Here is a 21765-nt window from a genome sequence, read left to right on the forward strand (position 1 = left end):
AATGTTACCAAATGCAAGAAAATTTACTCTTCTATATATCTGTAGAATTTTCATGCATGTTTATAGATTGTACGATTTATTATGTATACATTTGTTATTGTCACTTTTACTAAGCCAAGCAAGTATAGTTTCTAATAACTTGCATGCTACTCGGCCACGAATTGCAGGATTAAAAGATATTAAAAAAAAGTTTACTCTAATCCAATTATCATACTTGACTGTCTTTAGGTTTTGGTTTCAGTCACAGCTAGAGTATTTTTTCTTACAAAACGTGAACCGTTTAGAAAAAATATAATAATACTTGCATGCACATATCTGTTTCTATGTTTTGTTTTACTTCATTTTTTTTTTTTTTTTTTTAAGACATTTACCTACCTACAGAAGTCTACATTAATTAAAATACAATATTCATGTGGGTTTTATGACCAGGCAACGCCAGGCGGCCTGCTAGTATATATATATATATATATTTGTTAAGTAATATGCATAACATTTCTGGGGGAAGGCAATGAAAGTGGTCTAAGTGCTCTCCTAACATAAGAGAACTGCGTGAGGTGGGGGGGGGGGCTGATCGAGCCTTCTTTAAAAGTGCAATTATATTCTATTTTGATAAAATTTATATATGTATAAAATTTATAACATGTATGAAATTTATAACATATGTATGAAATTTATAACATATGTATGAAATTTATAACATATGTATAAAATTTATAACATATGTATAAAATTTATAACATATGTATAAAATTTATAACATATGTATGAAATTTATAACATACGTATGAAATTTATAACATACGTATGAAATTTATAACATATGTATGAAATTTATAACATATGTATGAAATTTATAACATATGTATGAAATTTTCCAGAGAAATTAAACAAGTAGTCCCCGAATGTCTACATTACCCTCCATGTGCTGAATATCTATGTGTTCCTACCTCTAAGTATATCAGATTTTTAATCCAAAATTTAAACCATATGTATAAGACACTAATTCATAGTTTTAAAAGTTATATTAAGGGATAAAAAGAGAGGGGGGGGGTCAGTAAAAAATAAAACGAAAAGAAAACAGTGATCCGCATTCAATCCCAAGCAGCTTCAGGTTTTCCTGCTAGTTTTAATAATGATGGTTGAAGACATTGAAAGATTTAAAAAAAAAAAAAAGATTTTGGCCAAACTCAATTGCTTTTATATCCACCAAATAAACAACAAGTATTCAACTTGTAGACAAAAGAAACCATTGTGAGTAAAAAAGAGAAGGAAAGAATTGGTGTAGAAAGAAATTGAATGTTTAAAGTTTGAGCAGATTTTTTTTTTTAATCAATTTTTTTTTTAAATTCAATTAATCTTTTTTTTTAAATTCTCAAATACATCAATTTTTTTTCCATACAATTCAATAAAGTAATTAATCAAATTAAATCTACAAAACAAATGAAATGAATCTCTGCTCAAACAATGTTCCAAACGACATTTAAAATTTTCAAGAAAATTAAAATGCCAATTGAGAGGGTGCACAGCCAAAGAAACCCGACAACACGATGCAGTAACACAGCTGTAGTGTTCGCAATACATCAGTGTTAGAATGTTTAACCTTTTTGAAGTTTTCAAACATTTTAAACTCAATAGAAATTCATTTAGAGAATTAATAAATAAAAACATGCAAATATTTTATCATGAGAAAAATAAGGTAATGTGCATTTAAAAATTTTTTTAAAGTTCAAAGCATTTTAAGTTTTGTAACTATCTGATCTGAGCAAAGTAGATACCTTTGTTTAGTCAGTAAACTGTGGCTATTTGCTCAGATCTGATATTTATGGAATTTAAAATGCTGCCTCATTTTATCAAGCATTGTTTTATGCTAATAAGGTCATAACTGAGTAGATAAATAAAAATTGTTTTTGAATAGTTTCCCAACGATATTTTCTGTAAAATAATTTATGTTACTAATAAGAATTTGGTACATGTTTAGTTTAATCAAGACATTAAAAAATGAAAATATTGAAAAAAGGGTTATATAGTGCGTATTCATTATGGAATTAACTTTTCATACAAAAAAAAAGATGACTTAATTTGATCAAGTAGGTATTTTTTTTACAGAGGAAAAATTTTTTTTTAATGAGATTGACCATGTAGTGTCCATCTTGCGTATTTTACTGATGAGGAGGGGGATGCCAGGAGAGATAACTCCATTGCTGCTTAAAGTTTGTAAAATTTGATGAGATTATTTTGAAACATGGACAGAAAAAAATATACCTAGATAAATATTTTTTTCACTTCTTTTACAGGGTTTCCATTCCTTTCTTAAACTCTTTTTTTTATTTTGTCCAATGTTAATCACTTGCTCATTTAAAGGCTCCCCCTCCTCATCCTCGGAAATAGGCAAATGGCAACGATACAATCAATATCATTAAAATTTAATTTCCCTCTGTAAAAGTACTAAATCAAGTTCAGTGATTTTTTTTGTATAACTTTATTCCATAACAAGTACGTACAATATATATATATTTTTTTCAATATTTTAATTTATTTAATGTCTTAATTAAACTAAACAAATACCAAGAGTTTTATTCACAATTAGATGTGAGAATATGGATTCATTTAAAATTTTTTAAAATAAATAAAAAATCTTTCAGAGAAAATTATTTTCAGTTCACTCATCTCTTGCACTGCAAGTTGAAATTGAAAATGGAGTCAAAATTCACAAATTAGCAATTTTTGTAGACACTGAAAACCGAGTTATTAAAAGTCTTCTGAGTTAAGAGTTTACTTGTTTTTAGCCGAGTCCAGATCTCTCGTGTTGAGTCAGAACCACAAGTCAAAAATTATAGCCAGAATCAAATGTGCGATTTTTAAATATGGCTCAGGAGTCTTTTTTCACTCACCTTCCCACATAAAACAATTCTATGACGAGAATAAAATTTAACTCAGAATTATCAAATGTAGGAAATCAAGGGCATTTTTAAAATTGACTTCAGACCAAAGAGTCAAATTCTTTTCAGTTTACTCCTTATCTCTGGCGTTGAGATGAAAATTATGAGTTGAGAATTTGTAAAGCATCGGAAGTTGGGTTTTAAAAATGTTTTAAGAGTCAAATATCCAATTGTTTTAGTAACTCTTCACTTCTGTTGTTGGGAATCAAAGTTGAAGTCACGAGTCAGATTCAAGATTTAAAAAATTAGTTTGGTAGTTAAATTTTTTTTTTTTTAATCTAACTTGCGACACATGAGAATTATTTCTCAAACTCCCAGGCTCAAGTTTTGCACTAGAATTGTCGTTATAAAAATCATTTAATGTGACAAGTTCAAGTTAACACAATGACAATCAATTTCCTTAAATGAATTTCAAAGCTCAAGTAGTAATAATTTGTCACTTGTTTCACTTTGTTGTAAATGTTTTAAAACAAGAATGAATCGATTTTAACGTTCTAATTCGAAACTGGAATTATTGCATTTGAATCAGGGGGTTCCACAATTTCCTGTAAATTTCTTTATTTTTTTTTTTTTAAAATATGTAGAATTTTCACAGCTTACAATTTTGAGATCAACTTTTTAACAAAAAGTTTAGCAATTTACATTACTTCTACACAAGAAGTGAAATATCAATGCTTCTATATTGAACAAATGAATCAAAATATTAAATTTCAATACGTTTCAGCCAACTCATCCTCTGACCTTCTGCAGGTAATTAACCGCAACAGGATAGGAATGTTGAGTTTTATAACTGTATCCCCAGTAATTACTGCCTTCCATAGTTGTTTTTATCTCACCACATTTTGGCCAACTAATCCTCTGACCTACTTAGGTACGATTGAAACCGCTATCTTCTGATAATGCTCACCTTTGTCACTGGCCCCAAAGGGCGATCAAGGTTGGATTTTATGGTCTTAGAAATACAATTTTGTATTCTTATCTGATCTTCCATTGTTGGGTCCATGCTGAATGGTTTTACTTTTTTTTTTTAAAACAGTAATTACTGGGAATACAGTTACAAGACTCAACATTCCTATCCTGTCATGGTTATCCCGTGAAGAAGACCAGAAGATGAGTTGGCCGAAATATGATGAAACAACAACTCTGAAGATGAGGATAACAGTCCACAAAAGAAGGAATACATTAAACTTTAATACAAATGTTACCTACGTAATAACCATGGTGGAAATAGTAACATATCCAAAACTTACAAAAAACGATAAGGTAGAAAAATAATTAATGAAAAAAGAAAATTGTGAAAATGGAGAGAAATCGCTATATTTAACTTGCTAAAAAGAGACCAGTTGACAGGGGAGATAATCAAATTCTGTTGCTTATGTCACGTGATGTAATTTCAAATGTCAGACAAATTTTATTCCTCCATCTGACAATTACGTGGGTACCACTTTGATTTTAAAATTTTGTTCATTCAATACAGAAGCACGGAAATATCTATATTTTGCAATTAAAATAACTGCGCATTCATTTTTCTTTTATTGTTTACGTTTTTTTTTTCACAGGAATCACCACTTATAAAGGCCCGGAGACCACTTGAGGATAAGGGTAAATGGGTGTACATTAGTCATTGTGATTATAGTGTAGTAAACATAAGTAGTGGGAATTTTGAAAATTGGATTACTTAGGGGGACGGTTCATCAAGAACTTGTTTACATTGGACTTGAAGACAATCAGATTGTAGTCAGCTGGAAAGCAGGCAAATGGAAGAGAATTCCACAGGCATGCAGTTCTAAATAAGCTTTGTTCATGGAATCTACATTTCGGTTTTAAAACAGGATGTTAATCGTAAATCGATAACATCATGCCAAAGCTATAATTATTTTAAGATAATATTTTCAGTTCTATACAGAAGTTCAAACAAGTCAGTTGGTAGAACCTCAGACTGACAATCTCAAGGTTTTGCTTTCCAATCATGGCACCTTATTTGTTTGGAACTTTATATACTATTCATATTTTCCATTTACAAAAGCTGTTAACATCAATAATATTTTGAAATGCAGCAACTCCTGTAATGTAGTTATTATATTTTAAAAATTGTGAATGACAAAGGGACAAAATCTATAAAATATTATTTATTATATAAAGGAAAAAAATTTCTGTCCAAATTTTGTGTGCCAGCTAAAACTCAGAAACTACTAAAGATACATTTACAATGATCGGTATAATACAAAATTATTTATGCTAAAAAAAAAAAAAAGATAATAAAATAAAAAATAATAATTAACAGTAAATACTCTAATTTTTGTTCCCTTTGGATCAAATTAGTGCAATGGAGGTGAGAGGAGAAAGAAAAAATTCCTTTTTAAATATTCTAATTGTTTTCAAAACACTGAAACTAGGTCAGTAAGTCAATCTGATGCTTTTTTTTTTCTATTATATTGAACCAGTTACTCAAGACAAGGACAGCGAGATATAATGTTCAAAAAATAATACAACTGAGATGACAGGTACTAAACAGCTTCTATCCATAGTGCCTCCTATAGAACATTCATAGCAGACACTCGTCTGGCTACAATAACTGTCAACAATTTTCCTTATTCTCTATCTGTGACTATAACTAAATGAAAATTCTGAGCAAAGTTTCTTTCCGAGAACTACTTATCGATGGAACTCAATACTGCAGGGCTGCTTGCCAGCTGACTATAACATGGTCATTTTCAAGTAATATATAGAGAGAAGTTCTAAAAAGATGTTGTACACCTTTTTAAATTCTATTTTGTTACTCATGCCATTGATGAACACCAGATATTCCTAACTTTATATGAAACTTACTTTGTATAAACAGTGTTTATATTCAATTTCATTAAAACACGTTTAAAAAGAAAATGGCCTTTAAAAATTACATGTTCTGTCATAAAATATACAAAACATTCTATAGGATTTACAGGAATGTGGAGTCATTGGTTTGAATGCAATTAGTTCGTTTTTTTTAAATGCTACTGAACTTTTAATTCGTTAGTGTCTAGTGATAATGGTTATTATAAAACTATAAGCAGAAACTGAAAGAAAAAAATCAATTAAAAACAGAAATTATGCATTAAACAACTTTATCAAAAATTATTTTATCTTCTGAAAAAAGTTATTTTAGAATCTATCATGTTGAGATAAAAAATATAATTCCTTATGAAGTAAATTTTAAGAAAAAAAAAATGTAGAAATAATTTTTTAAAAAGTTTACATGTTGTAAAGGAAAGAAAAACTCTGGAGGTGAATCGGAAAATTAAGAGGGAGGGTTCAGAAAATTTTACAGAGTAAGTCAGGAAATTTGAACAAAATTGGAAAATGTGGGTATTCTGTAAATTGGGGAATAAAATGAGGGGGGGGGGACACATGATAAATTAAATGAATAATACAGAAAATTGCAGATATGGATATGAAACACAAAATGGGGAGGGGACGAAACTGAAAGTGTGGGGGGGGGGCGAAACTGAGGAGGATGGAAACAGAAGGGGTGGGAGCGAAACAACCAAATTGGGGGGCAGAAAACAAGGAAGGGATTGGAGGGTGAAAGCTAATAAGGCTATTCAGAAAAGCTGTGAAATATAATAGAAAGTATGGTTTCGAAATATTTGGGGGTTGAAAAACAAATTAAATGATGGATAGAGCGAAACGAGAAAGAAAAAAAAAACAGCTAATGGGGGAGGGGGATAAACAGGAAGGGGAAAGCATTATTTTTAAAACGAAATAAAATGGAACCGTTATTTCTACCTGACAACATTGCAGTGATGGAAAGGATTTCATTGGAACAATTGCAATCACAACTGGCAATCACCATTTTGGCCAATTGAGGGTCAAGTGGGAATTCGGCCATCATTGAACCCAATTCTGTTATTTCACCATCATCATCCAAAGCGGCCAAATAATTCAATAACTCAAGAGCACGCATCAACGTTTCCGGAGCTGGAAATGAAAAAAAAGAAAAAAAAACTTTAGTTTTTCAATCGATTACAACTTTTGGCGCTTATTTATACTGCATTATATATGAACCCTAGCAGTTCAAAATAAAATAGAAAAACTTATCGATATACTTAGCAGTTTAAAGTATTTATCTACACCAAAAATTACAGAAAATTATCAAGTAGAATTTTAGTAACACAAAAAAAAAAAAAGCAAAAAAATAAAACAAAATTCGAAAAATGAAAAATTGAATTTCAAGTGAAACCAATGATATCTACTGAATTGTCATGTCACAGTAATGAACATATCCAAAAATTACGAAAAACAATAAGGTACAAAATCAATTAGTGAAAATTAACTTTTGCTAAATTAACCAAATTGCAATTTTCAGAAAATATTTATCTCCCTTTTGTTACAATTAGAACTCTCCAGTTTTTGTCGCAAAGCTCAATTTTTACTAATTGTCTTCAAAACAATTTTTGAAAAAACAGGTACTCGACTGAGCTTCTATATAAGGTTCTTTCCCTATAGAACATTCACAGTTCACCTAGTTACAATAACTGTCAACAATTTCCCTTATTTTATATCTGTGCCTATAACTAAATGAAAATTCTATTTTTTCCAAGACATGTTCTGATTTTTGGAAATTATCTGCTGGTTAGTAATAGCAGTAACTATTAATGAAAATAGTTATTTTTATGAATAGTTACTGCTATTACGAACAAGCAGATCATTTCCACTGTTGACCAAAGGAAAGGCCTGTCAGGCACATGTACACAGTGTGATAATGTATGGAAATGAAACCTTGCCAGCGAGAGTTAACGGCATTCTAAATAATATTTTTAGCCCCTCCCACCTAATGGATGAATTCATCAGATTTTCTTTAATTTGGCCCAAGACTATTTAAGAGTGCTGTTAAATATTTAACTCCTAGAAAGCACTGGACAACCCAATTGAAGCAAAATACTGGGAAGTGTTGCAAGTGTTGTTATTGAAATAGATATTTTCAATAACAGAAGAATGTGTTTAGAGGAGAATTAGTTAAACAATATAATATTTATAGTTAGATATTCATAATGAAAGATTTTGGAATTTGATTTAAAAACAAATAAAATGGTAATCTATAATATAAATCACCTGTCTCAAATGTATGTACATATGTATGTGTGAATGTCTGTATGTCTGCCTAAAACTTTCGACAGAAGCAACAGATTTTCACAAGATCGGTATCTAGTTTGAGGTTGACACTTTGGACGACAACTATCAAAAAATTGGCCAAAAACATTCATTCTTTCACTCTCAACTGAACACTTTTCTACAAGGAAGCGTCGCTTTTTTAGACAATCTTTTCAATTGACTAGCCTTAATTTAAACCTTTGCCACTTCCGGTTTGGCAATAGACGCAACGGCAAAGTCACTTTTTTTTTTTTTTTTTTTTTCACATTCTTTAACTCCTTTGCAGTATGGGTTCGAGTCTGCCTACCTACTACAACTTTTTTTTTTGCTCAACACATACCTCCAAACACCCAGGCTAGTTTATCATAAAAACAATATTTAAACTAAACAAAAAGATTGACTGAATTTAAAACAATAACAAGCTTTGACGCAGAGCTTACACAGAAGTGGATAATTAACAAAGAGGTTATTTTATATATACACATAACAGACAGGGCAACCAGAGACAGTCGGAGTTAAGTAGTTCAGAGGAATGGAGTTAGAATTTGTCAGTCAATCCATGGAAGTGATTAAAGAAAATGTATGATCTCTAGGGACGTACATAACTCCGAGGGAAGTGAAATATATTTCACTTCCCTTAAATAAATTTCTCTGAAGGAAGTATTGGAAATTTGTCAATGTTAGTCGGGTTTTAATACTGAAGATTACAACAGTTTTGTCTCTGGAACGATATGTGAAAAGTTGCCTCCCTTATCTGGGTAGCGGTGCCATGTCATTGAAAGATTTGAATAACTGGAAGTTATCTCCCTTTGACAGTATAAAAAGGAGTGTTTTAAGTGCAATCATATCTCATGTAAATAAATCAGATATCTCTTCTGTGTATGTGGAAAACTAAAAAAACGTGTAACATTTTAATTAATTTCTATTTCTTTTTGGTTAATCGTTGATATGACTTCCAATATGATTTTTATTTGAAACAAGCAGGGTATGTTTTTTTTATTTAATTCATAGTTAACTAGGTTACTAATTAACCTACAAGAAGATGTATTCATTTGCAGTGTGGCAACCATGAAAGAGAAGAGAAATGAAATAAGATATGTCTGCCTTTATCTGGCGAATCACCTCGATAAGGATTATGCTTCTGTAATTTTGTTTTTTATTTAGGGAGAATTCTGGAGAAGAAGCAAATTTTAAATAGAGAATGCAACACATGCTTACCTGGTGGATCCATGAAGTCGAAATGAACCAAATCATCAATTCCCAACTTCTTTAACTGTAACACAACAGATCCGAGATTAGATCGCAAAATCTCTGGGTATGTATTTTCCTGCATTTCGTTTTTGTAGGCTTTCTCCGTGTAAAGACGGAAGCATTTCCCAGGACATGTCCTGCCAGCACGTCCTGCCCTCTGTTGAGCGCTTGCTTTGCTGATTGCCGTCACCAACAAGGATTCAACTCGAATACGAGGATTATAAACCTGTAAACGTATTAGAAAAAGATATATGAATGCGATGCGTACCATGAAGAATAGTCATTACCATCGTCACCATCATGCACTGGCTTTATCGCGTGTTGCTACTCATTATTGCTTGGTTAAATGACAGACAGATTTGAGTATTTTTGTTTTTTGCTCTTATTAAATGTGTTCACTGGTCGGAACAACTAGGACCACCTGATCATCTGGGAGAGAGAAGTAGGTGAATGCAGTGTTCAACAAAATTCTGATGCAATAGGGAAAGTAGTAGTAGTAGAAGTAGTAAAGCATTGTTCTTTCTGTCTGCATTTCATATTGACAAAGATAGTCATGAACAGCGGCTTGCCACTTGGTTCTATCTGAAGCTAGTTTTCCCATAATGACGGAACAATGTTGAAGGCCTTCAATAATGCCATTAAACCATTTTCTTTGGCCACCATTATCAATAACAGACCAACAAAATACAATAAAACTGATTTTTACTTTTAAGTAAAATTCTACTCAATGTTTCATAATATTTTGGTTTGGATACATATTTTATCCAATACACAAATATATAAGAAAGTGCTTATGTTTGAAACTGAGATTTCCACCTGTGTCCCTGCATAAGCGCCAAATTTTTTTTTCTTCCACCGTGTACCTAACATCAAACAGAATTTTTATGAACAGAGTTTCTTTCCCATCTGTGAAACATATTTCCATAAGATTGCTTCCCTGAGAGCTACAACATGGTCATCTTCAAATCCAATGTCAATAAATGCTTGTCATAAACCGCCCTCATAAATCAGATTTTATTCACTCCATTCATTCAATTCAAATGTCAGTAAAGGGAGATAACTCAACAATAATTCATACTTACTAGATTTATGTTATAATGCGTACAAATTCCTATTAATTGTTTAAAAATGACTTTCTTTATAAAATAAAACTACTTGATCAATTTACATGATTTTTAGAATATGTTATTTTACTTTTGTCACAGGTATGTAAATTATACAGATTTTTCTTTTTTTTAAATATACAGGAAATTCTGGGCAAGACCCTAAAGTTTTTGTAGATTTGTAGAAGGTATATTATTTTATCTGATGCGTATTGTTATTACTTAGGTAAGACAGTGTTTTGAGCAATACCTATTCAGATGGAACAGCAATACTCTATCTAAAGACGCATCTGATTCTTACATCAATAGAGTATTACACCTGAAATAAGGTACCTTCTGGTCTGGAGCAGTAGAATGATTCAACTAATTTTTTTTAAAACAACTTTAACAACAAATTGGATTAAATGGTCAATTATTCAAAAAAGAAAGTTTACCTTTTGTTTCGCAAATCCTGGATCTATGACAAACACAACGCCATCAATCGTAAGCGAAGTCTCTGCTATATTAGTCGATACGACCACTTTTCTGCCAATGGCCCCATTCGCCTTTTTTGGAGGGGCTGGCTCAAATATTCTTTGCTGTAAATTCGGAGGCAATGTTGAATAGAGTGGAATGCATTTCATATCACCTATATCGGCACCTAAGTTGTCGATTTCGCGTTGGATTCGCTTGCAAGCTACATCAATTTCCTGAAAGAGGGACAGAAAAAAAAATTACAGTTTACAAAAATAATTATCAAAAGCGATACAAGTTAAAAGTTACTTCCTCAGAAAAGAAAGTGATATTGGAGCCCCCAATCCCTCCCCAACACAAAAAATAGTTGGCATAGTTGACGTTCTGGTTGAGTTACGTTTTCCGGTTCAAAAACCAAAATAAATTACATATTACAAAAATAATTATCAATAGTTTTTTTACATTTGTATTATTTGGATTTTTCTGACTACCGTTCTCATCTTGAGTGTTATTCTTCCAATGTTTTGGCTGATGTAATCTCCAACCTTCTTCGGGTACATCTTATCAAACTTGGGAAATATGTCCAAAATTGCACAAGGATTCATGCCAAGTAAAATTCAGTTCTAAGTGAAACTCTTTGAGGTTGAAAGTTAAATGCTCAATGCAGGGCAATACCAAGAATACAATTATAAATTATTTGGATTCTTCGAAATACTGTTTTCATCTTGAGTGTCATTTTCACAATGTTTCAGTCAATGTAACTGCCGACTTTTCAGGTGTAACTTGGGAAATTGGACTTAATTTCAAACAGAACCCTTTATTTACTTCACGGTATGCTCCCAGTCTGTTAGCCATGACTGGATAGAGGTCCTAAATAATTCGCAATTGTATTTTTCGGTTGCCCACACATTGAGAATTGAACCTTTAAGAGGATATCACTTTTACAATTGATTTTTCCAAGTACTCTAGCCACTGCAGCACTAGTACTCAATTTTGGGAGCTTTAAACACATTTTATTTCTACTTATAAATATCACTATTATTGCTCACTTATTCCTGTATACATATATTATCTATTATTTATAATTATAATAGATATACATGTGTGTGTATATATATATATATATATATATATATACAAACTTCCACATGCCGACGCAACTACATTACACTAGTGCATATTTAAAAGCCTTGAAACTGCACATTTTATATTATAATAGCTTGTAGATTATTTTATAGGAATATTTTTAAAATGGTCTTTAAAATGATAGATTCGATAGTCGTATTTCCAAGCAATAGGATATAAATGCGGGTGTACCTCAGGGGTCGATTCTTAGACCTTTATTATTCCTGATATTCATAGATGACCTCCCTGGCCATTCACAAAGAATATTAATTTATTTACCTCTTGGCCAGTTAAAAATAAAAGAATGTCTCCTTCTCCTTCTTCACACATGTGAATCTGAATAACAGTTCGAATTGCGGCTTCGAGGTAATCACGTTCTGGTTCAGGCGTGTAAAAAATTTCCACAGGATGCGTTCGGCCCGGAACACTCATCAAAGGGGCATTGTCAAAATAAAACTGAAATAAAAAACAAAAAAATATTTTTTTAAAATAAATAAACCTGTAGTAAAAGCACAGAAAAACATTGGCAAATAAAAAAAAGTTGTTTTTTTTTGTTTTGTTTTTTTCATATCATTATCATGCAAGTTATTGTTTAAAAAAAGTCATCCGTACCTGAAATTTCCCCGCATCAAGTGTTGCACTCATCACAATAACCTTGATATCATCTCGCTGTCGGCTGACTTCTTTGAGTAGACCCATGAGGATGTCAGTTGCCAAAGTACGTTCGTGAGCTTCATCAATCATAATGACGCCATATGCTTCCAAAAGAGGATCAGACATAGCTTCTCGCAGCAACATACCATCAGTCATATATCTGGAGAGAAAAACAAAACATTCATTACTTATATTGTTTCATGTCACATCTACCAGATATTTAAAATGTACACAAAAAAAAACAACTTTTAATAATCACTATAATTGGATTAATGTGTTTTACATGCTGGCATGTATTGAACAGCTTTAAGAAATCGTTTTTCAAACTAAACTATCTGTTTAGGCCTTCATTCTTTCTTATATAGATTGAAAGATGTGACTGAACTGGAAAACACTTTATAAAATGTTCTACAGACAAATTTATCTTTAGGTTAACCTTTGACAACTAAATATTTTCGTTTACTAGCCAAATAGAAAAGTTATTAGCCAAACCCATGTGATACGACATCATCATTCCGTGACTAGAATATACATCAGAAAGATTTTTCTGTATTTTGTTTTTAATAAATGTAATCTATATATATACAAAAGGCAAAAGTGGCGTGCACGTTTTTGTATGTCCGCGAAAGGCTTTTTCGGGGGGGGGGGGGGGGTCTCGAGATTATAATATGTACAATTTATGAACAGACGTCGTCTCAACATTTATTTTTGACCGACTTTTATAAAATTCCCTCTATTCCATCTTTTGCGTGTTTTTCATCTTTTTCGTATAAATAACACGAAACTCATATCAAAGCAAAGCCATCAGTGGCCTTTTGTGCAGAGACGTCTTGAAAGTAATTAGCTTTGAACAATGTGGAGAAAACCCTTCATATCAAACAATTGCTATTCATTTGGAGAGCTTCCCCTTCTTGGGAGAGCTGGTTTTCCCCAACATCGTGGGAAAGCAGAAACTGGCCTGCAGTAAACTTCGTTTCTGTGCCTACATGATTCTTAACTTATTCACTTCAAGTCAACTTTTTGATCGACATCGATAAATTTGAATGCTTTTCACTTCCTCTCACCTTGTAGCGTAGCGGTAAGATCTTAGCTTTTCTTTCACTTTCTTTTCAGCCTTTGTGTCACAGGTTCGAGCCTGCCTGCCTACTACCACTTTTTTTCCCCAGCCAAACAAAAACCCGGGCAACGCCAAGCACCCCCACTAGTTCTAAATTTTATGTTGAGACTTGAAGGAATAAACAGCCTATATTATGTATATTGTTCTATTAAACTGTTTGAATAATTTGACTTGGCTAAATAAAAAAAAAAGGAAAAAAACAAAATAAATAAAAAGGTAGTCACCACTTGAAAAGATCACTCGCAAATGTTATTATTTCACTTGCAACATAAAACCTTGTCTTAGGAAATAAAGCAATGTGCTTAAAACATAAGTCTTGTACTCTTACTTTCTCTACTTCCTTGAATTTAACTACGAGACGATCATCTAGTTGAATAAATCCTTCATTCTTTTAAGAACATGCTGTTCTGTTTGAATAATTTGATGAGTAACATAAGAAGTACCTCTGTTTTAGCACAACATTGCAACATACTATGACAACTAATTAGTCGAGAAGAATGACGACGCCAGCCAACAGCAAAGGTATTGATTTCAAATTAATTAAAATATTTAAAGAACTAAATGATAACAGAATCAAAAGATGACCCCTCTCCACCTATGAAGCAAAATTAGACCTGCATAAACTTAGCAGGGAGCCTCGTATCCACAGAAACATTTTTTTAAGTGGACAAACCAAATTCTGAGTGGCCCAACCTCAAAAATCAGAGATATTTCCCATTTCTGGTTTGCTTTCTTAGTTAAATATTTCTCACTCACAGCATGCATTGCAACTATGCAACCCACTAAATATGCAACTGACCATGCACACACACACACAAAACTACTCAGCCGGGAAGAATGACGATGCCCGCCAACAAAGATATAGATTAAATTGATTAAAATATTTAAAGAACTAAATCATTTCTCTCTGATAGGTTCATAAGAGTAGTGGTTGATGGGCAGAAATCAGAAGCTCTTAGTATTAATGCTGGAGTCCCTCAGGGGTCAATCCTGGGCCCAACTCTGTTCCTGATCTATATTAATGATCTTCCAAATCACATCCTTACATCATTCGTAGACATCTATGCTGATGACACTACTATCTATGGTAGCACATCTAAGACCGTAAACGACCAAGTTCTCTCTGATTCTCTCTCCTCTGATCTGGAGCGGCATAATGGGGAAAGAGGTGGCTTGTTACTTTTAATGCATCTAAAACCAAGCTTTTATCTTTACATCATCAACGCTCTGATCCCCATCTGGTATCAATTGTGATGGATGGATGTCTTGGGGAGGCGTCATGTTTTGACAAGCTTCTGGGTTTGACCTTTACTCCTGATCTTAAATGGAATACGTACATTAAATCTGTTGCCAAGGCTGCTGGGCAAATGGTGGGATCCTTCTATCGATCCAGTAGATATCTCACTGCTGATGCAATTCTCTATATAAGAGCCAGGTACATCCAAGGATGGAGTACTGTTGCCACATCTGGGCAGGAGCTGCTAGAAAGGACTTATCCTGCCTTGATACAGTTCAAAATAGACTTTGTAGCCTTGTGGGGGATGTCCTTTTCTCTTCCCTGCAACCTCTTTCTCATAGAAGAGATATTGCAAGTTTGTGTCTGCTTTATCGTTATTTTTATGGCAGGTGCTCGGCTGAGCTCCATTCTATGGTCCCCCCCCCTCGCCAAACTTTCACAAGAAACACCCGTCTAGCAGAAAACACTATCACTAGTTTCCCCCACTCTTTATCTGTGCATAAACCTAAGCGTAGATTCCATGAGCTAAGCTTCTTTCTTAGAACTGCACGCCTATGGAATTATCTCCCATTTTTCTGTTTTCCAGCTGACTACAATATGGTTGTCTTCAAGTTTAACATAAATAAGTTTTCGATGAGCCGTTCCATATAAGTTAACAAATTTACCAAATCTCCATTACTAACGGTTACAGTATTGTCCAATTTCTACTGCACACTCTTTACCTCTTGTCCTCAAGTGGCCTCTTGGCCTTGATAAGTGGTGATGCCTATGTAAAAATAAAAAATAAAAAAATAACATGGTAGCACAAAATGACCCTTCTCTGCCTATGAAACAAAATTATGTCCCCTGCATCCCTAAAATACTTTCGTAAAAGCACTTACTTTAGAACTGTCTTCGACGACGTGCAATCCTCAAATCTTATATTGTAGCCAACCTCCTGACCAAGACCAACATCCATTTCTTCAGAAACTCGTTGGGCCACTGACATAGCTGCCACTCGTCTCGGCTGGGTACATGCAACACCTTTTTTAGGGTAACGTGCTCGCACCCATTCAAGGCACCACTGAGGAATCTGAAAGAAAAAATAAATCCACATTACAGCCATGTTTCGCTGACAACAATTTTTCAAGTTATGTGAGTACTTGTCGATTTCACTATCGCTTCGCAAAGTTCACTACTTGGAACAAATATTTTAAATAAAACATTTCATTCCTAAATATTGCAAATACGAAACAAACTTTTGCATTTATTCATGTAGATAAACATTTACAAGCAACATAAATTGAAAGAGATTAAGGACATTGCAAAGATTATTATTCACATCTGAGAGTATTCTATATTTGTCAAAGGTCACCAGTCGCTAATGTATGGAACATTGCTGCCACATCTGGACTGGTGCATCTGCCACTAATGTCTTGCCACATATATATTCCTATGTTATCATTTCCACTGATCAGGGAAGAGTTCTTTACTTCAAGATCCTTTTGACTAAGCTGAAGAAGGGCAATAACTTATACAAGCTGTAAGAGTAGCTTCCCTTGTTAAAATGGTGTGCACTGAAAAATATGGCTAATTTTAATCTTTAATTTTGTATACGTTTCTAGATTTGTATGTACTAGATTAATTCACTGATCATTATGAATTTTGGAACATAGCTGTTAGGCATAAAGGAGTCCATATGTGGAGTATATTTAGTTTTATGTAAAAGGGTAAAAATAGAGGTGAAAGCTCTTTGTGAAAATTCAGATACATATCTCTAATGTGTATGAAATTTCAGACATCAATTAATAAATATTCCCCAAATTCTCTAGTGTCTGTGGAATATTTTAATACGTGCACAATCTCTCATTGAAAATTCAGATTTGCATTGAATTTGATTAAGAACCAATGAAACAAGATTCTCTGAATTTCCATTTCTTAAGACCCCTTACTCTTAAGTCTCAAATAATAATAGGTCCCATGCTATCAACTACTGTCTCATCACAGAAATGTTTCATCCCTGCGCCTGCTTTACAAGTACTTTCACGAAATGTGCTCCGACAGACTAAAGGCACTACTCCCAACTAACCTGACAAGATGCACAAACGTAAACCTATACTACAGCGATTCCTAGATACAAGAAAACCTTCTACACTAATAATTTCTTCTTCCAAATTGCTAGATTTGGGAATTCTCTTCTGCCCCCGTTTCCCTGACTGTACTGACACGCAAAAGTTAAAGTGTAGCATGAACAGACAATCACCCAAATATTCCTGACAAATTGGCCCCAAATAGTAACCCCTTTACTTTCAAATGGCACTGTGCTTTGTTTGGGGTGAAATGACAGTAAAAAATTAAAATTATATTTTTTATTGTTAGCAGAATAATTTTTTTTTTTCAATTGAAAAAAATTGTTTTAAACTTTGTAAATTTTACAGAATAATAAAAGTTTAGAAAATTTTTTTCTGCAAGCAAAATATATAAACGAATCTTGAAATCCAAGAAAATATGACATCAATTAAGAAAACTCACTTGAGTTGTTTTTCCAGAACCGGTTTCACCAACTAAAACTAGAATTTTATTGTCATTAACAACCTCTGTAAACTTCTCTTTGTATTCCCAGACAGGAAGTACACTTCTCTTTCGCAAAAGTTCATAGTAACGAGGTGTATATGGCAAACCTGCAGGAAAAAATAAAAAAAATAATTGGATTTGATTAAGGAAATCAAACAACACAAGTTCCATCTATAATTTACTTGAAATAATAATCTATACTGAAAATAATAAGAAAGAAGTTAAATTCGACAAGATTTTTTATGGCATTTGTATTTATATTTATGTGGATTCAGTCATTTCAATAACACAATATATCCAATATAGAAGCCGTATTAGAAAACAGACACATCAATATGTGCATCGTTATCAAAATGTTATTGATTTTTTTAATTTCTTTTTTTACTCTTGTTGTTTACTTGCAGTACCCAATTTTATTATATGCAACTTTCATTTTTTTTTTTTTTTTTTTTTTTTTTACACAGTGATCACCACTTATCAAGGCCCGGAAGCCACTCAGGATAAGGGTTATTGCAAGTACAATACGTTAGTGAGGAGATTTGATGAAGTGTTTACTTAAGGGGGCGGTTCATTAGGAATTTGTTAACATTGGACTTGAAGACATCCAAGTTGTAGTCCGGAGGGAAGCAGGCAGACGGAACAGAGTTCCACAGGCGTGCAGTTCTAAGAAAGAAGCTTTGTTCATGGAATCCGTGTTTTGATTTAGGCACAGATATAGAGTGGGGGAAATTTTTCACAGTGGATTCAGCTATACGGGTGTTTTTCGTGAAAGATTCGCGAGGGGGGACCAGAGATTGGAGTTCAGACGAGCATCTGCCATGGAAATAACGATAAAACAAAGACAGGCTTGCAACGTCTCTTCTGTGGGAGAGAAATTGCAGGGTAGAGAAAAGGGCATCCCCCACTAAGCCACGAAATCTATTTTGTACTCTGTCAAGGCAGGATAGGCTGTTTTTAGCAGAACCTGCCCAGATATGGCAGCAGTATTCCATCCTTGTACGTACTTGGCTTTTATATAGATAGAGAATTGCATCAGTAGTGAGATATCTTCTGGAGCGGTAGAAGGATCCTACCATCTTTCCAGCGACCTTGGCAACAGACTTGATGTACGTGTTCCATTTTAGATCAGGAGTAAAGGTCAAACCCAGAAGCTTGTCAAAACACAGGGCTTCACCCAGACGAGAGCCATCCATCACAGTTGATGCCAGATGGGGATCAGAGCGTTGATGATGTAAGGATAGGAGTTTGGTTTTGGATGCATTAAAGGTAACCAGCCACGTCTTCCCCAACTGAACCACGCGCTCGAGATCAGAGGAGAGAGAATCAGAGAGAACTTTGTCATTTACAGCCTTTGATGTGTTGCCGTAGATGGTCGTGTCATCAGCATAGATGTCAACGAATGATATAAGTATGTGTTTAGGGAGGTCATTGATGTAGATCAGGAAGAGAGTTGGGCCCAGGATTGACCCCTGAGGGACTCCAGCATTTATATTGCAGGCCTCCGATTTTTGTCCATCTACCACTACTCTTATGAGCCTATCGGAGAGAAATGATTTAATGATTGAAAAAACATTTCCAGTTATACCGTAGCTGGAAATCTTGTGAAGTAGACCCTTATGCCATACCTTGTCGAAGGCCTTTGATATGTCAAGAGCAATTGCCCTAGAAAGGAAGCCTTTGTCAAGAGATTCACTAATACTGTGCGATATAACCGTCAGCACATCTGCGGTAGATCTTGCAGAGCGGAAACCATATTGTGTGTCACTAAGAAGGTTATTCCTGCTGAGGTGGTTGACTATTTCTCTATTTAATATGGATTCCAGCAACTTACTCATAAGACACAGGAGACTTATAGGTCTGTATTGAGAGGGAGATGACTTATCACCTGAATTCTTAAATATAGGGCAAACTGATGAGGTCTTCCAGGAAGTCGGAAAGCACTTCTCCTTAAGGCAGCGCTTAAATAGTTTCGTAAGTATGGGAGCAAGTTCTGGTTGAAGCTTTTTTAACACTATAATTGGGATGCCATCAGGGCCAGTAGCTTTACTGGAATCTAGGTTCTTTATTAGCTTGGCAACCTCATACACGGATATTTGTATGTTACCTAGCTTGTTCTGTGTTATAGGAGGAAATATGGGGAGTTGATGGCCTTCGTCGCATAGGGTAGAATTAGCTGCAAAGTTCTTTGCAAATAGTTTGGCCTTGTCTGACGCTGACGAGATGACCTCTGGTCCATTGATAATGGTTGGGATAGAACGCAAACTTCTGTTCAGGATCCTATTTGTTATTTGCCAAAACTGGTGGGATCCAAGCCGCTGATCAGCTACCTTGGATTTAACAGACTGGGCATATAGCTCTCTTGCATTTTTTATTACTCTTTTACAGTGGTTGCTGGCAGACCTGAAAGCAGCTTTAGTCTCAGTGCATCTATTACGTTGGTAGCTATGGAAAAAGTGATTTCTGTGTGCGATAGCAGCAGCACATTCTGGGGAGAACCATGGCTGGCTGTTAGGTTTTTGTTGGAATTTTTTAGATGGTATGAATTGGTCTATGCCTACAATTAACCATTCGGTCAGATCTGATACTATAGAGGACACTTCCTTTTTAAACATGGAGTGCAGAGGTAAATCAGATATGAATGTACGGAAGCTATCCCAGTCAGCCATAGAGTATCGGTATACAGTACAGTGAAGGGGTACGTCTGGGGGCTTCTTACATTTCGTTTTTATCTTAACTGATACGACGGAGTGGTTGGAGGATCTTAGAGGAGAATGAACGGAACATGAACATAGCTCAGGGGAAGTTGAGAGGAAAAGGTCTAAGAGGCTTGCATATTGACCGGGTGTATCGGGCACACGGGTGGGTTCGCGAAAAAGCTAAGTGAGGTCATAAGCAATGGCAAAATCATGACAAAACCTCCCCTCATCATCTGTCTTATTTGAATGGGTCAGCCATTCCACGTTATGGACATTGAAGTCACCACATATGTGGATGTTAGCCGAGGGATGTGAAGACAGTATGTGGTCTATTTTCTCAGATATGCTCTTAAAGATAGTAACTCCGCTGTTGTGGGGCCTATAAAGGGCAAATATAAATGCAGTGGTGTTAGCAAGTGCAACCCTGAAGCACATATAGGGTAAATTAGGATCTTCTCTAGAGATATCCCTGCCACACGGGAAGCCATCCTTAATGTAGGCACATATTCCATGCCCATGGCGATCTTGGGGGTCAGATTTATATCAGCTGCTCATCTGCTATATAAAGAGCAGCTGTTTATGCATGTGTGGAGCAGTTTTTCAACAGTTGTATGTACTAATAATTTAAAAAGAAAATGCCGATTCATTCCTCAAGGAATCTACTATATAGAGAATTGTCTGCATGTATGTCAAGAGATGACCATGTTTGGTTTAGGGAAAAAAATTAACTTAAAAATGTAATGACTAGTTAATTCGGATCAGAAGTTATGAAGTCCTTTTAGTTAATTCTATTTACAATTTTCTTTTTATATGGAAATCTCTCCAGACAAAGGATGAAGCCACTTAGTATAAGAAACTAAAAAAATACTTCAATGTCAAAACCTTGCCAACCATAAGTATTAGATAGAATAGATTTTGACCCAGAAAACAAGAATTGTCCCCTCTTTATCAGAAACATCACTCATGGAATATGAGGATTAAAAAGCTAAATAAGGAAGTTGAGACCACAAACACCTAAAAAAGTAATCTAAAACAAATATGAAAACAGAAAAAGATTGTAGTGTTACAGTGGATCAACTACTTCACTCCATTGTAAACAGCTGGCCATTGTTGACATGTTGTAGGTAGTCAGCACAATCAATAGTAGCATTTAGTTGTAAGGGTGGCCATAATTATCCGACTTTGGTATTTAAGGTACTGTGAGTATCCTGGACTTCCAGGTGGGCAATATCTCATACCTGCTCTCTATACAGTCCGATCTAAAGGACTGGAACTAGTTTTGGAATAATGAATTAGGATCTGAACTTTTTGGAAGTATCCGAAAAAAGAAAAAAAAAAAAAACCGCCTATTTTCCGATGCTGAAAATGATTCTTTAAAATTTTTGAAACTTTATTTACCATTGCTGGTATCAATGATCAAACAACAAATACTTATTCTTATTAAACTAACACTAAAATCTATACATAACTGTTTCCCTACAACCACCCGGACTACAACTTGGATGTC

At 34.1% G+C, this 21765-nt stretch overlaps 1 protein-coding gene across 1 annotated transcript in view; it reads right to left on the bottom strand.

The window, feature by feature from the left end:
• Positions 1-21765, bottom strand: part of LOC145283501 (putative pre-mRNA-splicing factor ATP-dependent RNA helicase PRP1) — a 50173-nt gene that overhangs the window by 16113 nt on the left and 12295 nt on the right. Inside the window, exons 3-9 of the mRNA XM_080132326.1 lie at positions 17521-17669; positions 15891-16081; positions 12614-12815; positions 12281-12457; positions 10858-11112; positions 9288-9546; positions 6705-6896 (exon numbers count right to left, since the gene is read on the bottom strand). Of these exons, the coding sequence (XP_079988452.1) occupies positions 6705-6896; positions 9288-9546; positions 10858-11112; positions 12281-12457; positions 12614-12815; positions 15891-16081; positions 17521-17669 (1425 nt within the window). The remainder of the gene's footprint in view (positions 1-6704; positions 6897-9287; positions 9547-10857; positions 11113-12280; positions 12458-12613; positions 12816-15890; positions 16082-17520; positions 17670-21765) is intronic.

Source organism: Euprymna scolopes, chromosome 8 (assembly GCF_053919585.1).
Source record: "Euprymna scolopes isolate OS-2025 chromosome 8, ASM5391958v1, whole genome shotgun sequence".
Lineage (NCBI taxonomy): Eukaryota > Metazoa > Mollusca > Cephalopoda > Sepiida > Sepiolidae > Euprymna > Euprymna scolopes.